The sequence below is a fragment of the Psammomys obesus genome, unplaced genomic scaffold, assembly GCF_907164565.1.
Source record: "Psammomys obesus unplaced genomic scaffold, mPsaObe1.curated_primary_1811, whole genome shotgun sequence".
NCBI classification, from domain to species: Eukaryota; Metazoa; Chordata; class Mammalia; order Rodentia; family Muridae; genus Psammomys; species Psammomys obesus.
Genome location: NW_026596057.1, coordinates 14,451,911 through 14,470,578, shown reverse-complemented (window position 1 = coordinate 14,470,578; position 18,668 = coordinate 14,451,911). Strand labels below are relative to the sequence as shown.

Sequence of the window (18,668 nt, the reverse complement as noted above, 5' to 3'; positions counted from 1 at the left end):
CTGTACATCTAAGCAGCTATTCAGAGGAGTAAAATGGAGGAAGAGCGGCTAAAAGCCAAGCCACTCGCCATGGAGACACACAGCCATATGGAGGTAAGGATGCCTAAGAGAGTGTGAAGAAGGCCATGCTTAAGTTCTGGCCAGCAGCTAAAACAAAGAGACACCTTTCCAAGTCAGAACTCAGAACTCATGCTGGCTTGATTCGGCTTATAGGGCCTGTCATTTTTATTCAGTGTGTCCAGGGTGAGAGGTACACAAGTACCACAGTGTGCCAGCGGAGGTTAAGAACAATTTCCAAGAGTCAGTGCTCTCCTTTCACTGCTACCTGGGTCCCAGGTAGCAAACTCTGGTAATCAGGCTTGGCAGCAGGTACCTTTACAGGCTGCGCCATCTGTCTAGACTGCATTGCTGTCTAGTCAAGCAACCTGAGTGACTCTAAGGCAGAGAGTCATTGGACCAATCTTTGAGGAACAATTTCTAACAATTCAAAAGTGAGACCTCAATTCAACAAGTCTACAACACTGGCCTCTGCCACCATGGATGCTGGGAAACCCAGATTTGGAACAAAAAAAAAAAAAAAAAAATTCATTAGTAGTAAAAGGAATCTAAATTGGGATACTCTGTCCTTGCCATGCCATGAATAAAAGTTTTAGAGCTCTGCAGTAGCCACTAGTCATATGTTACTATTAAAATTTTAATTAGCTAAAATTAAATATTCCATTTTGCAGTCTCATGAGCCACATTTCAAGGACTCATCGGTCATATGTGACTTGTGACCACATACTGTACTATACAGACACAGAACACTTCCTCCATCACTGCATGGTGCTATGCTGTAGCTTACTCCTTAAGATAATTGCCAATGCTGCTTTCCTTAGAACCAAATAATGCTTTCTAGAGATAAAACCTGTAGAAGTCAAGGGTCTGCCCTGGTTCGATAAAAAAATACATAAATAAATTGTCACAGACCAGGTGTTTGACAAACAGTATCACAATTACTGAAAAATCCATTTATACTGCTCTGCAGGTAAAATCTAAGATTCAGAAAAGGTTATAACTATTAAATAATTAAGCCTTCAAATTAATTTTTTAAAATCCAACTAGGATGAAGCTTGGGATACAATCCAGTGGTACAATGTCTGCATAGTATGCACAAGACCCTGAGTTCAAGTCCTAGTACTGGAAAAGACAAAGTTGTGAACAAAACATTGATATACCAGTGTAGATATTATTAACTTTGTCTTTTTAAAATATTCTTCAAAATTTGTGTGTATGAACACCTGTGTGGAGGTCAAAAGGCAACCCATAGGAGTTGGTTCTCTCCTCCTACCATATGGTTCATATCATCTCCAGGCTGGCAGTAGGTGCCTTTACCTTCTGAGCCATCTCTCCAGCCCAGCGTTAGCACTATCTTAAAAAGAAAAAGAAAATAGAATAGGGGGGTCAGCAACAAAAGTAAAAGTGAAAGGACATCTGAAAAAAGTTACAATGGTAGCATATCTGAGCATGTTCCAGTAAAAAATATACCACACAAAGAGTTAGACTCATCCAAACAGTGCAAGACCTTCGCCTTACAGAATGAAATGGGTGCATCCTTCACTCTAGCTTTCCAATCACATGCTCAGCCAGTTTCATAATTTATCTCCTCAATTGGTTGGTGGAGAGAACAGAGAAACAAGATGATGACAAGGAACACCTGTTTTTGCCTAAAATGTGAGTGCGGAGTGTGTTTTCCATTGTAATGAGTAATTTGGCACACGAGTATTTAAACATCACTCCTTTGTGAGCTTACAATATTCAGTCAACCACTTAATTGTATACCATTGGCCAAGCCCCATCAATCTAGGGTCACTGAAAAGATCAAATTCAGATAGCAACTTGGGCACAGTGAATTCACCAAAGTGAAGAAATTCTGTGAAGCTTCTTGGCAACCAGTGAAATGGTGTTCCCAAGCAAGGCACTGACCTCAAATGACACCTTTTATTCAAATTCCAGCAGCATTTATTAGTCCCTGTAGCAAATGCCCTGAGAGTCTTAACTACCAAACTTCTCACAAATCCATTCTTCCTCTTCAACCATTTTCCCATTCAGCAGAACCACTGCGCAGGAAACCTACCACAATAATAGCAGAATGAGACCAAGGGAGTAGGGTACAAGGAAGGGGATGCAGGGAGAAAAGAGAAGGGGGGAAAAATGACAATTATATTATAATCTCAAAAAGTAAATTAAAAAGGAATAGAAATAATATGGGCTAAACAAACCTGAGTTCATCCTAAACCACCTGTGTGACCCTGGACAATTAATAAAGTATGAGATTATCTTTCTTCAAAAATACAATAAACACCTATATGTCAATAGGCCTGTTGTAAAGAACACATGAGACACTTCATTCAATGAACTTAGGAGTAGTTAAATATGACAGATGCTAGATGGACAGTACCTACTGCTTGGGACAGTAAGCAACTGGTTAAATGTTACATTACAACATCAAATCTAAAAAGCCACTAATGACAGCACACATCATTGTTTTATTGACTTCAAAGACTGAAACACTATATACCAACTGAAAAATGATATAGCATTAATTTTAACACACCCCAACTTCATTTAAAATGTGGATACATATAAAAACTATTAAATAAAACATTAATTCAAGCCTTCATAATTTTTTACTATTCTATTTAGTTTTCCTACCTTTGATCATAATTTATCTAAACCATCATCTAAGATACAAATTAAACACACACACAATCACTTTGTGTCATCTCCTTAAAATATTTTACGGGCCAAGAATGACCTATAATCATAGCACTTAGAAGGCTGAGGCAGGAGGATGGCAACTCTGAGGCAAGTCCAAGCTACATACCGCGATCCTGTCAATACATAAATAAATATGAACTTTCCGATGTATCTACTAAAACCAAATTACATTTTGTTTATCTGGACATTACCACCAATGTCACTGTTCAAATTCACTCTGCCTACACACTGCCTCTAGCGTCCTTTCCCCTCGTAATTGTATAAAAAAATTATACTCAATCTCTGTATCCTACTGAAATCATACCACCGTAGACCCTTCTAACAGAAATGCCTTTGCCCTCTATAAGAAAATCAACTGGCCATTCTTCTCTAATAAACAATTTGTACATATAATGTTTACATATAACACTTATACATTTATGTGTTTATTTAGTACTTATGTACTTCATATACGATTATATATAATACTTACATATCATGTTTTGTATATGCATGCATACCTACATACATACGAAATTATAAGACCATATAAGTTAAAATTCCTCAGAGGTAAAAACTAGCACTCAACAACTTTACTGCCAGCCTCCCACATGATCCCAGATGTGTATCCCATGTCAGGAGCCTAGTCTCTAAAATAAAACACCTGCTTTCGCTTTCTAGCACTAAGCACTTTGTAGCTAGTCTGCCTTGGCCCACCTACTCAGCCAAAATTTAGTGTTTTCTCCTAACAGAAATAATACAACCTACTTCGGATAGTAACGATTAAATGAAAAATGTCTGGCACACCAGAGCACTCAATAAACATTAGCTATGGTTATTATCATCACTGTTGCATTGTTGTTTTAAAAGAAAGCGAAGCGCTCATGAATAATGAGTATGTTTAATGAACACTCTAACACCGTCTAGTGTTTCTCAACGGTCCTACTGCTGTGGCACTTTAATATGGTCCCTCATGTTGTAGTGACCCCAACGATAAAATTATTTTTGTTGCTACTTCATAACTGTAATTTTGCTACCAGTATGAATCATAGAGTAAATACTTTTGGAGACAGAGGTTTGCCAAAGGGGCCATGACTCACAGGTTGAGAACCGCTGCTCTAGAACATTTGCCCTGATTTTAGGTTGGCAACTTGGGCTATGGGAGACAGGAGATGTAGTGCCCAGGTAGAACACTGTAACCTGTGCTTCAAAATGGAGGTATGTTATGGAGGGATGGGAAATTTGTTTTTAACCTTGAGTCTTCCTTTCAGTTCTACCTGACCTCTCAAGCCTTACCATAATTCTTCACTGCTATCTCCTAATTCAAAAGGCTTTTTACTTGTGATCATACCTTATAAATGGGGCAATGGTTAATTTTATGTAGGTAAGTAAATAGTGTTATTAATATCTGAGTCTCATCATTTATTGAGTCAAAATTAGCATAAGGAAACATTTTAGGTTGTTAATATGATTTAATAGTTTAGATTCAGATAAATTTATCAGCACAGAGTATCTGTTAATTCATACAAAGAAAACTTATACTTGAAATTTTAAGGCAAAACAACAACAAAAAGGCACTATTTATATGGCTGTGCTAGACTTCCACGAGGGCCCTCCGTAAGCAGGTCATACTCCTATAGTAGGCTCTACCAGCAGCTTTCTCCAAGATGGATCCCATGCCTGAATGGGATCAGTATGCCCTCGGTCTATCCATTCGAAAAGCCAAAGTGGTAAAGTCTTTTTTAATTCTAAAATTAAATTTTAAGACAAAATATTGTTTTTCTATAAAACTGTAAAGAACTAAAGTTAGGCAGCCACTAGAAGCTCACTGATGTCACCTAGACACATTTAAGAACGTACATGTGCTCCTAGCTCTTTGATCACCTCTCCCTAAAGGGGTGCAGCCTTACCAGGCCACAGAGAAAAACAAAGCAGACAGTCCTGATGAGACCTGACAGACTAGGATCAGATGGAAGAGGAGGATAGGCCCCTCCCCTATCAGTGGACTGGGGAAAGGGCATAGGAAGAGAAGAGGGAGGGAGGGTGAGACTGGGAGAGGACAAGGGAGGGGCCTACAGCTGGGATACAAAGTGAATAAATTGCAATAAATAAAAAAAAAATTAAAGTAATACAGAAAAAAAAGAGAACGTACATGTGGCTTCCACCTCAATTAAAAAATTAAAGTACCTTGACACAGGCTAGCCCAAATAAATGCACGTTACAAACGACCACCACACCTAATTTATTTCACAACCACATCATAGTTTATGCCTGGTTTCCTTAGCATACACACACACACACAAAAGCTAGGAACAATTCATTAGAACAAATACTACAGACAACTGAAGTATTAGCCATTTCCTAGAAAAACCCACATCTGATATCTGACAGATAAAGCTCGAGGCTCCATTCCCCTAATACAAACACAGCTAACCAAGCACGACATAACCCTGAGCTCTTTCAAAAAGTAATGTAATTCAGCCTTCTTTCTTTGTGCCAGGCACTGTTTTAAGAACTCTTCATGTTTAGCTCATTTAATCCTCAGCAGCTAGGCGCACTGCAAGAATCTGCAATCCTAGCATTTTCTCAGGAGGCTAAGAGTGAGAGTTCAAAGCCAGCTACAACTGTAATTTAGTAGCAGAGCTCTTACCTAGCTTGTCAAAGCCAGCCTGCATTATATGAGACTGTCTCTGTGACTTTGGAAATGTCAATTTTCATAATAGAACTGTACTATCATTATTGCTAATTTGCACAAAAGAAAACCAAAGCACAAAAAAGTCAAGTGGTTTGGGATAGGGTGATGGTTCAGCAGCACTTGCCATGCAAGCCTGATGATGTAAGTTTGATTCACAGGACAGGAGGTAGAAAGAGGCAACCAATTCCTACAAGTTGTCCTACTGAGCTCCACGAGTGTGCACTCACAACACACACACACACACATTTATTAATTGAGAAAAAAACATCATGTGACTAGTCTGAAACCACTAAGATACACAGTTTGGCTTTAGGGAATGTTCTCAGCATTAACACACAAAGCCTGTGTTATAAACTAATAAAATAAATCATGGTAATGGTTAGGTCAGCTACTGACCAAGCCAAATGACTTTCATCTCTTAATCTCTATGATTCCATTCTCACCTGAACAAAAAATGAGAACTGAACTAAATAACCATGAAAGTTCCTTACAGGTCTAACATCCTAGGATACAAGCCTCGATACCAACTGCCAAAACTGAGGAGAATCAATATCCACTCACCCTTCTCTTTTAACATAACTCATTCCCTTTTCCTTACGTTCATCTTCATAAGGTGCTTTATTAGCTGTTTACTCATAATCTTATGGTCTCTTTGATGAAACATCAGGCGAATTCTGTCCTTCTGAGGACTCTACCACCTTCCAAACCGAACTGACATTACTTCACTATGCTACAGAACAGAGACAGAAACAGGTCAGTGGTACTAAAGAACAGGTCAGAGGAGGCCTGAACGTAAGTATTATGATGCATGCATGCATGTGTGTATGTCTGTATTATAAACGTTTATTTTCATGAAGCAATACCATGTGGGAGTTAAGAGCATGGGCTCTTATTATCTCGTCTGTGCTCCCTGAAACCAGGAGCAGCAGCTTACTGACAGGCTCAGCCTCCCTTTCCTGAACCTACCAGCCTGCTCTTAGGAGACTACCACAATGCCCCCAATAGACAGATTAGAGATAGATAGATAGATGGATGGATAGATAGATAGATAGACAGACAGACAGACAGGCAGACAGACAGCAGGTACTGTTATTATAACCACTTACTACCACCTCTGTTGCTATTTACTCTCCCTCACAAAAGCCAAGCGCTCCACAGTATGACAGACTTGATTTCAAATTCTAGCTCTATGACTTACTAGGTGACTAGCCCTCTGTAAATTGACTCATTTCTCAAAGCCTGAGTTACCTCATCAAGTAAAATGGATAACATCTACCTTGCAAAACAGTGTGAAGACTAATATAACATACAACAGCCAATACCTAGTTCCTAAGTACTCAGTGCTGGGTAATTCTGTTAAGACAGGCTGACGGTATTTCTGCTAATTCAAAGGAGAGGGGAACTAAAGATGATGAAATCCAGAGAAGCCAAATTTCTCTTCTCTATTGCCCTTCACTGTGTGGCAGACACCAAGAAATCCTCAACCTACAGTCTTTTATCCTTTCATGTGCTTTGCAAGAACAGAGAACAGAACACCTTTTTTGGGGTCATCTCCTAACCTTCTGAAAGAAGTCCTATGCGCAAAGGAGGTACTTCTGAGCCTGCCATGATAGCACATGACTTTAATCCCAACACACACACACAGAAACTCCATAATCCTACCACTCATTTGGTTTTTATTCCTTCTCCCACAGGTATAAAAAGTAGTTGCAGATGCCACAGGAAATGGTTATATGCCCAGTAGCTAGTAAAAGATATGCCTGTATATTGTATGTTAAATATTCCCCAGTTTTTATTTTCAATATAGTATATTAATAGACACTGGCATACTCTATATTTTAGAAGTTCCAAGTGGTCTTGGGATAAAAACGGTTGAGAACCATTGTTCTAAGGCATTAAAAAAAAAAATCACCATAAAGTGAAATTTCTGGGGCTACAGATATAGCACAATTGGTAAGAGTGCTTGTCTAGAACACAGGAAAAAAAAAAAAAAAACCCTGGGTTCAATCTCTAGTAAGGCATTAACTGGGAGTGGCAGCTCATGCCTATCATCCCATCACTTGAGAGATAGAGGCAGGAGGATCAGAAGTTCAAGGTCATCCTTGACAACACTGGGAGTCAAGGTCAGCCTGAAAAACATGAAATTCTTTCTAGAAAGGGGGAAGAGACAGGAAGGAAGGAGAGACAGAGGGAGGAGGGAGAGAAGGAATGACAGAGACCAAGACTTGCCCACTTTCCTGTGACTGCATCCCAGCTTTCTATCTTCAAAAGACCACTTACTGGGGCTAAGGACCAGGGCCATGGCTCAGTGGATAGGGAGCTCCCTGCACAATCATAAAGAGCTGAGTTTGGATCCCCAACACCCCTGAAAAGCCTGCAATGACAACATGCATCTGTCACTCCAGAACATGGGGCAATGAAAGCAGGTGGAGCCTTGAGGCTTTCTGGCCAGCCAGTCTAGCCAAATCTACAAGGTCCAGGTGAGAGACCTGTCTTCAAAAAAAAAAAAAAAAAAAAAAAAAAGGTAGAGCTGGGTGTGGTGGTGTATGCCTTTAATACCAGCACTTAGGAGGCCAGCCTGATCTACATATCCAGTACAGCCAGGCAAAGTAGACTGTATACACAAACAAACAAACAGGGTGAAGCCATGCCTTTAATTCCAGTAATTCTAAAACAGAAGTAGGTTGTCTCTGTGAGTTCTAGACCAGCCAGAGCCACATTTTGAGATCATCTCAAAAATAAATAAATGGAAAGCAATAGAAGAAGATAACTATATCAACCTCTGGCTTTTAAACACAAATACACATACCTGTACATACACATGAACACATCAAACACACACACACACACACACACACACGACCATTTATTCACTATTTATGAATACTGAATGACAGAGCTGTACCTTAGGACTTACAGCTCCTTATTTCTGATCTAAGTTCTTTACAATAGTTTAGGCCTCCTTCAATAAAAAAGATTTTTTTAAAAAACCTTTTCTGTACGAATATTTTTGATCTTGTAATTAATTTATCACAGTATTTCAAAGGGATAGTTCAAAAGGATAGTGTTCAATGCTCAGGACTGTTTACATTTTGAACTTGATGATGGATGTAAACTGAAAACAGAACTTAACAAGGCATACTTGAGTTATAAAGGTAATTGTGGATGCCAAAGAATGCAAACCCTGACTTCAAAGGGTTACCTTAATATAATAATTGTGAAATATAGCCAAGCACAGTGGCACGTCTGAAATCCCAGCAGTTGGAGAGGCAAAGGCAGGCAGATCTCTGTGAGTTCAAGGCCAGCCTTGGTCTACAAAACAAGTCTAGGAAAGTCAATGCTACACAGAGAAGCCCTATCTCTGAAAAAAAAAAAAAAAAAAAAAAAAAGGAAAATAATTTGGTGACCTTTTTTAGTCAGACTACTTTACCTATAGTCTGGCTAAAGGCTCTTTCTAGCTGTGCCAGCTGTCATTGCCATGCTGTTCACTGTGCTTACATTACTGGTATTACTGCCACAGCATCTCTCTATGGGTCTTTTTAAGTCTTGTCTACTTTGTGAAGGGATCATCAAGTTAAAACTTACACAGCATTCATTTACCTAGGCATCACAACTGCACTAACTGCTACCCGCTGGCAGTGAGCATCGAAGAAGTGAGCAAATCACTGACTCCCTCAGAATTCTAAGACACATGTGGGTAGCCCCCTTAGCAGAGTACTATACCAATCCATCTACTATACATTTAGAAAACATTTTTTCCTTCCTTCTCATATGCATAAAATTAACTACACTAGCAGTTTTAACACTATGAAGTTTGGATATACTGGTTTGGGGCCTAAAATTCACATGTACCTGAAACCCCCACCCAGTATATAACTCAGTCTCTCAAATATTTTTCCAAATGAGGAGTGAAGCCAGGACTAGTTTTCCATGGTCACCCCAGGTCAAATAAGATTCTTAGGTTCTTATGATCTGGGCCTTCACCCAAAAGCTGATCCAAAGCCAACCTCAGGGATGGATGGACACGTATAATCTTACCAGGATACTCACCCTAACACACTTTACAGAGACAATAAAGAACAGTTATAGCCTCCTGCCTCTACTTTTATTCACTCATTTAAATCATATTTGTAAATGCCAGGCATCTCACTAACAATCATTTATAAGCATTATTTAAAATATACTACACTATAATTTATTTGCAGAAGCTCCATTAAAAAAAGTGTGGTCTGTGCTCCATCGGGTGGCCAAACTGGAAATTTCAAACAAGTTCCAGCAAGGCAAGTGAACCCTAACTAATCAACATAATACCTTTGAGACACTGAAGCCTGCAACACAAGTTTTCCCATGGGAGGGTTCTACAAATGAAAATCCTAACAACACTATGGCAGTGCTTCCTTATGCTGCAAACAAGGGAAGGCCAGGTTATGCAGTGTTTTCAGTATCACACAACATTAAAATGAGTTCATGACCATGACTTTTTGTTTACTCAAGTTAAATCAAAGTCTTGCGCTGGGGATGCAGCTTGATGGAGCAGTGGCTTGCTTAGCGTCCCCAAAGCTCTGGTTTCAGTGGAAACAAACGCTTCCACTGTGTTTTCCAGTCACAGAACAGAATCTCCATTTTAAAATTTTGATTTGTTTGTTTGTGTGCTTGCTTTTTTGTTTGTTTGGTTTTGGTTTTGATTTGGTTTTTGAGACAGGGTCTCACTGTGCAGCTCTGGCCTCTGGCTGTCCTGGAACTCACCATGTAGACCAGGCTGACCTCAACTCACAGAGATCCTCCTGCCTCTGCCTCCCTAGTGCTGGGACTAACCACTTGTACCACTATGTCTGACTTTTCATCAATTTTTTGAAAAGATGATTTCTTAACATTAATTCTTATATTAGGATTTTAAAATAGTTCCTTAAACTCTCTCTTCATAAACATAATTAATCATAAGAAAGCACAGAAATTTAGAGTTGAATGGAAGACCACATAAGGCTTACTTAGAAACCATCAAAGTTCAGTTCTCCAACACTACACACAGATCAACAACCTGAAACCCCAGGAGGAGGATGTGACTTCATCGGGGTCACACAGCTAATGTGACCTGGTTCCCAATGTTAAAACATACAGTGCTCAAGAAACTAGCCGTGAGTGTGCGTGTGCGTGCGTGCGTGTGTGTGTGTGTGTGTGTGTGTATGTGTGTGTGTGTCAAGTGGCTTAACCTTTCTACAGCTTAGTTTCTTTGCCTGAAAAAGCAAGGAGATAGATAATGTTTAAAATTTCCTTTCAACTCCTGAACACTGGAGAGCTCATTATTTTAGTATCTTACGCTTACTACAGTATACATTGAAAAAAGTCATTCTTAGTTCCTGAGAAGTGAAGGAACAGGACCCTCGGGAGAAAAATCACGTCAGCAATCAAAGGCATCGAGTGTATTTGCCTCTTTTGCTAATATTCTGTAAAATATTAACTCACCATACTGGTATATTTGGATGAAACTGACCTGGATTAATTTTGATTAACCTATTATAGACCTCTAAACTACGCAACCATCGATTCCAAATTTTTTGAAAGTATTGTTAGAAATACTTACTATTGTTCTATTTTCCAAGCTGAGATCTGTACTTGGGCTATTAGAAACAAAGATAGTCTCTGCTCATGTGTGTTTATTCCTAGCGAAACTACTCATAAAGCAATAACTAGATGTCCTGCTTATGGTCTTTCCAGGTCTCTCCATTCTTTTGTGCTTACTGTGCCTATGAATGCCACAATTTTTTTTTCAGTTGAAAACTAATGATTTTCAGGATATTGATGTGCTACTATTGTTAATAATTTTAGCAATTCAAGAAATAAAAATAAAAGTTAAGCCAAACACTTAGGAAACAGAATGGGCCTTAAAAGGCTTTGGTCCCATATGTTTTTGTTTTTGTTTTTGTTTTTGTTTTTGTTTTTGTTTTAATGAAAAAGAAGCAAGCAGGAAGAACAAAAACATTCTCTCGAGGGCCTCAAAGCTAACATACATAAGAAGCAGCACTTACAATGAATCCATGTATCCAGAATATTATATATAATTAAATATAGTGCAGAATTATAGATGTAAGCACAATGTTCTGTTTCTATCTGAAGCTCCACCTGATTCATTAATAAACTGACATAAACAAAGAAGCTGAACAGTTAATGTTGGTTCAGGGCACTAGAAGGCAGCCTAGGCTTGAATTAAGCGTAATACATCAAAATTTCCTCACCAATGCTTGAAAATCAAATCCAAGTCTGTTCTGCTGTTTTGGAGAGCATCATTTTCAACTATGTGAATATACATACCACAAAAAAATTAAGCAAATGTCTTTTTCCCTAGCAAAAGCTAACTTTTTAATATAGATACCTTTTTTTCCCTGACTTTTTTTTTTTCAAGACAGGGTCTCTTCCCTGACATTTCTAAGTAGCTAACATTCCCAGACCTTAAAAATTCTTACTCATACCTCTATGCTATTTTTAAAGGGACAGCACCAAATCTTTAAAAATAATACACAAAGACTGTAATCACATGCAAATGTCTTTAATGGTTCCAACTTACAAAGAAAAGAAAAAAATCCTTATTTTTCATCTTGTCTATGGAACAATGAATTTACCAAGAATAGGAGTTACATAGTAGGGTAATCTTTGTAGAATCCGATTTCAATTATCCATATAAATGAATTTTTCAAAAAGTAATTTATAATTGGTCTGAGAAAGATAACTGCAGTCACCCAGAAGCATAGGAATTCGGTCCCTCTGTGACCAATCTATAGTAACCATTTAGAAATAACAGTAACCAAATAGACTATGTAAATTGAGGAGTCCCGAGGTCAAAGTGGTTACTCCAGCCACAAAGCTGACATTACCAATCAAGGGTTAATTGCATTCTTCAAACTAAATCATGCCTCCCTTCCAGTCCAAGATATCCCATGTTAATGTGTATAAAATAGTCAAATGTTGGAATACTTAAAAAGAATCATAAAATACATCCAACTATGGTTACTTTGAAAAAAGAAATGGAGTATTCCATACTATATAATAGAAGTGCTTCAGCATGCTCCAGCCCCAACCTCTGTGAACTGGCAGTGGTGCTGAAAGAGCTAGTAGGAAGATGAAAAACCAGTGCCCTTCCTTCCGTGAAACCCCCACCTGGATTCCAGCCAGGGTTTTAAAACTGCCTGAATGTTATTACAACCAATAAATCAACAACTCCACAGCCTGAAATGTTAAAACCTTTTCTTGGAGTGTGACTAAGGAAGACTACAAGGAAACTGACAAGAGAGTACTCATAATAAGCCATTCATTTCTGCATTAAATACGGTATATTACAAGGAAACTTATTTTACCTTCTTCAAGAATTTGTTTAACCTAACTTCACCCTTTCCCCGTCTTCAATTATTACATTGGCCACATGAATAAATGAACTGAGTGCTGTTGGCTAAAGATCCTATTGCTAAATTTATATAAAAGTTAAAAAAGAGATCCAAAATATTTTTGACTCATAAAATCTTGCTAGTATGTCTGTGCATGTGCCTATTGATTTTATACTCTTTGTTCCTGCTCAAGCCGTAGTAGATGTGAATTCCTGGAGGTTACAGATCTGGCTGTCTTTCTCTCTCCAGGAGCTGAACTACTAGCTTCTGAGAATAACCTATTGCAAGATGAAAACCCTTCAGGTATTCTACCGTCTAAGTGTGAAAGCGGTTTTCACTGTCTTTACTTCTCCCAATATTGATGCAGGATTATTTTCACTGTTTATCAAATACCCTCCAAAGGCTGTGCAAGAAGAAACTGAAAGGAAAGGAGGCACATGCCTCATGTAATACCGAAGTAAGGTACAGTATTTACATTACAGTGATTTTTCTCCCTAACACTTAGCAGAAAACCTGAAATTGTGAATAATTCTCTTCCCTCCTTCCTCTTCCCTCCATTCCAAATGAGTGAGAGTGAAAATCCAAAGATGTGATTATTCTGCATAGTTCGTGCAGTCATACAAAGACAAGACACTGTCTCCTTATCAAAACAGAACTATTGGTTCAATGCGTTTGGAAACTATAACCACTGCATTAGGTGATACACATTTCACCAAGTTTCAATCCAGTTACAAAGCCTTTGTCAACAGTGGGCAAGTGGGGATAAGCCGACCGGCTCGGTGGAATGAAGGCAATCGCTGGAGGGGCTTATCCTGCAAGAGCACGATTCCTGGGCGAGAGGTGAGCAGCGAGAAGCACCTAACCTTGGCAAGGGGGTGATCTCCCCGGGTGGGGACCCGAGGTCGGGGTGAGTGGGGAGGGGGCAGCGCCGAACCGCCGCGACCCCGGGCCGCCGTCGCACCTGCGGCTCGGCCTCCCACTACCATTCCCCAGCCCCAAGCCCGGCTGTGCCCTTCCTCTCGCCGCCGCCTGCATATCCGTTACCCCGGCGGCAGAGGGCTGCGGGGGAGGGGAAGGACGGCCTGGCCGCCGGGGGCCAGCAGCGCCGGGGATGCCGCAGTGGCTCCCCGCGGCGGTGGGTCAAAGTCCGCCCCGGCCCGGGAGCTCCGGGCGGCGGCGGAGGTCGCGGCTGGGGAGGTGGCAGCCCCTCCGAGCCCGCCCCAACCCCGGCCGCCGAGGGTACCTCATACTGGATGTACTGCTTCCTCCACTCGGGAGTGATGTGCGCGGAGAGGTGCTCCGCGAACTTCATCCTGCCGCGTCCCCCTCACTCCCACCCGGCTCCGGCAGCTACTGGCGGCGGCGGCGGCAACAGCGACTCCGACTCCTCCCCACATGGGCCCCGGCGCTGCGCGAAGCTGCGCTTCTCTCCTCCTCCGCCGCCGCCGAGGTCTCCTCAGAGCCGCCCTCCCGCCATCTTCCTCCTCCTCTTCATAGCTCCTCCCCGCCCCGCCCTCTAGACGTCATCGCCATGGTAACCGCCTACGCCGCTCCGACGGAGGGGGCGGAGTACGGGGTGGGGCCTCAGGGGGGCCTTTCCTTCATGCTCCTCCCCTTTGGGCCGGACGTGGTGAAGGCGCCTCCCCTGACCTTTTCTGCCTAGCTCTTGTCTGCCTATAGCTGCTTTCTATAGCCTAATAGGGAAGCAATGCTTTTGTTATTGCAACTAATATAAGTACTGGAGCAACAATAATCCACACAAGACGCTTATATTTGCAGAGAACTGTGCAAATACTTTTTTCCATTTTAATATTGATTCTTCAAAAAGCCCTTAAAGATGAATCAGCTAATCTAATCTAAATTGAGTAGCTGAAACAATTAAGAGCCAAATGTATTTAACGGAACTGTATCTGCACACTCTAGGTGCTCAATAAATGCTTGTTGAATTTAATTTAAAATGTCAATGCCAAAAAGGTTGTGCTGTTTCTGTATTTGAATGGAATTGTCTAGTTAGTCCTAGAACTACCAGAAAGGCCAGAACACCCGGAACAAAACCAGGACTGAAACTAGTCTGTGATCCAGCTGACTGGGGCTGGGGGCAAGGGCTGAGAGGGAAAACAACTAGAGAATTATTGCGCCGGGAACAATATAGGTCTCTTACGTTGGCTTCCCAACACACACACACACACACACACACACACACACATCATATTTTTTTTCTCCTTCCCTTCCAATAAATCTCAGCCAGTAGGGTTCTATAAATGTTTCTTAAGGAGAAAGATAGGGCATGAGGCTTGTTAGAACAAAGCATAAATGTTTCTGGTAAATGTTTGCACAAAAGCCTCAGCCTCTGGTCAAAGGGTAATCAGGGGCTAGAGAGATGGCTCAGCAATCAAGGACAGACCTCAATTTGATTGCCAGCATCCGTGTCAATCAGCTCACAACCACCTATAACTCCAGTGCCAGGAGTATTTGTGGCACCGGAACTCACGCACACATACCCCCACACATATTTGTAATTAAAAATAATAAAAGTAGATCTTTTTTTTAAAAGGAAGGAAGGAAAGATAATCAAGGTCAAAGAGAACAAAAGGAGAAGGAAGATTCCTCCTCAGCCTGGTACTCCCCTGCCCTCTGAAAAATGTCCCCTCTTCTGAAACAGTACAGTGACAGGAGAAAAACACAGGCAAAGGGGAACATTATACACTGGGTACATTGCTCCCACAGCACAGCCCTCCCGTGCCTTAATTGTATATAAGATTCAGGGACTGTGGTCCAGTTGAGGGAAAAATTAAATCCTTAGTACTAGCTCTGAAACCAATAATTCCTAGTTTTCCTCCAGCCTGACTCAAAGCCCAGTCACCTAGTCAGACACAAAGTCTTTATTTATCCACACAAATAGATAAGAAAAAAAAAAATTGAGACAGGGTTTCATTATGAAGCCCTAGCTGGCCTAGAATTCTCTTTGTAGACCAGGCTGGCTCTCTGGCTCAACAGAAATCTTCCCCTACCTCTGCCTCCTGAGTGCTGGAACTAAAGGCACATACCATCATGCCTAGCAGAAATGTCTTTATTCCCAGCATTATTACAAATATTTCATCAGTTACTTGAGTGGCACTTCCTGAACACCTACTCTGTAGAGTATAAAGCCAAGTGCTTTACGAATTATCTGAATGGTTTTGCTCCAAACCAGAAGGGCCCTTTGCTTAAGACTTCCCTTGTGAACATAATCTGTTTACTGAAACTCTGCGGAGTGAGCACTGTAATATTCCAGTCATGCCCTTTGGGAATGAAGGACAGTTCAAAATGACATTAAACTGTCTTTTCCTTGAAGGAAATCATGGTCTAGTCAAAGTCATGAACAGGCAGATCAATAGTCTACAGTGTGATCTATGCTGTAAGTAAGGTTTGAAAAGGAAACAAGTATTTGGCTGAGGAGAAATTTAAAAAAAAAAATGGTGCCACAGAGATGATTTTAAAAGTCAGTCTCAGACAATGCTCTGACAAGTGAAAAGGGACACCTCAGAGACCCCAAGGGCAAATAGCAAGAAGCCAGAATTGCTAAAGAGTGACGCAATGTTATCTGACCCAAATATTCCCCAAAAGGCTGAAAGCATCTGTTTGGTCCCCTCTCTTCCCTGGGCTGATGGTTCCCCCTTCATTCTATTGACATTAATAGTTGATCAGACAGTGAGCTCTTTGAAGACAAATTGCTCATTTTTCTTGTCTCCTAAGGTTGAACACAGTGCCTGGCGCTTGGGCATTCAGTAAGCATTGAGAAAGAAAGTAGGGAAGGAAAGGAGAAAGGGAGAAAGAAAGGATGAAGAGAAGGGAGAAAGAAGGGAGGAGGGATGGAAACAGAAAGCAAGATAGGACTGACCATCTGAAGGAAGTCGAAGGAAATGAACTAAGTTGGAACAAGATTGCAAAGAAACTGATCACCAACATGGAGTCTTTGAAGGATTTTTAGAAAGTGTCTAACTTGGGTCTGGGCAAGTAGTGCATATGAATGGTCCCAACATCGGCTCTAGGAATAGCCCTGAAATTAATTGCTAACTCTCCTATTTACCCACCATATGGCCTTGAGCAAAGTACATTACCCTTTAAAGCTCCAGTTTCCAGAGTTTTCCAAAGACAACTGGAATAGCCCCCTAATAAATTATCTTGAAGATTAACTGAGAGTTGGCATTGACAGCACATTGTGTGAAGATAGGCCCTGGTTGAGCATTCCGTAACTGGTAACCTCTTAAAGAAAAACCTCTGTCAGGAGGGCGAGGGATGGACTAGAATGAAAGCAAATAAAAGACTGGTGTGTCAGCAAGTGCTTACTATGTACTGGCACTAGTCTGAGCACTTTGCAAATGCAAATTTAATCCTCCCAAGAACCTGTAGGAGGTAGTTGCCGTCATTATTCTCATTTTGGAGGTGAGAGAAGCTGAGCACCTTACAGGGAATCACCTACCTAGTAAGTGGTAGCCCTGCATTGGAGCCCCTGCCACTTAGCTCCCCGAGTGCCTTTGAAAAGCATTGCATCACGTGTCTGTTCATACAAAAGTTGAAGGCAGGTGTTGCAACAGGAATGTAATGACAGAGGAGATGGTGTTTCCATACATCGAGAGGAGGAATGCAAGTAGAGAGAGTGGGTTTGGGGGTTATCACTAGACGTGTTAAGTATTTGGAAATCTCCAATTGAGTATACAGATCTAAAGCTTCTAACAGGTTGAAACCAAAGACTGGGGAGTGATTCACGTTGAAATGATAAGTAAGTCCAACAAGACTGCTCAGGGGTAAAGCTTAGACTGGAAGCAAAAAGAGGCCAAGGGAACATTCCTGTGTAAAGCTGATGAAAAAGGGTCAAGGAAGGAGGCTGAGATGTGGCCAGAATGGGCAGCAAAACAATTAGGAGTGAGTGATGTCAAAAAAGCTGTAAAAAGATGTGAGTCTCATAAAGGAGGTGCTGATCAATAAGCCAAATGTCATAGGGAAGTTGAGCTGTACAACTTCTAAGCTCCTGGATTTAGCAAGTCAAAGGTCATTAATAACTTCAGGAAAAAGAGAACATGAAGGCTGGTGGAGGCTGAGTACTAGGGAGCATTTTGTCGCTGCCGGTCCTACATTGTATTTATTCTGTGTACCTGGTGTAGAGTGGCCAGGAGTGACGACTTAATAGTATCCCCGGCAATTTATTTAGAAATTCGTAAGTACTGGCTCTGAACACTTTATATTTATCACACATAATTCTAAGTTTGGGAACAATTACACTTACCACAAAGTAACTGTTTTAAACCTTAGAATTATGTGTGATAAATATAAAGTCGAACAGTTGCTCGAAAGAAAAAAAAAAAAAAAAAAGACAAGACTGGCGATCATGCTGAAGGCAGAGAGGCTAAGGTGCCCAGAGAGCGAGTCTTAAGGTACACCTCACGCTGAGGCTGAGCAAGCTGTGCTACCACAAAAACAAAGATCATGTTGAAAGCACAGCCCAGACTCATACTAATGCAGGGTGCAGTGCAGCTTTAAATCATGGTCAACTTACAGACTCAGTAGAGGTCCTGTACACGGGGTTTAAATGGTCAGGGGCTCCTCTAAAATGACATGAAAGACGGTACCATTTTTCCTGTTATTGGAATATTTCCCTGGAAAGACTGATCGTCTCAAAAGTTTGCTCAATTAAAAAATATTCAGATGGGTAGTGCCCTGGGCATTAACTTCCCTACTTCTTCCTCTATATCGAAAGCACATTGAAACTGAATAGATGTTCAGCCATTTAAGAACACTGACTGCTCTTCCAGAGAACCTAGATTCAATTCCCTGAACCCACAGGACAGCTCACAACCATCTATTACTAGTTCCAGGGG

General features: G+C 40.9%; 1 protein-coding gene across 1 annotated transcript in view; it reads right to left on the bottom strand.

Annotated features, from left to right (window-relative positions):
* Positions 1-14,279, bottom strand: part of Xpr1 (xenotropic and polytropic retrovirus receptor 1) — a 152,722-nt gene extending 138,443 nt beyond the window's left edge. Inside the window, exon 1 of the mRNA XM_055624454.1 lies at positions 14,054-14,279. Within this exon, the coding sequence (XP_055480429.1) occupies positions 14,054-14,122 (69 nt within the window). The 5' untranslated portion in view covers positions 14,123-14,279. The remainder of the gene's footprint in view (positions 1-14,053) is intronic.
* Between the last annotated feature and the right edge of the window lie 4,389 nt (positions 14,280-18,668).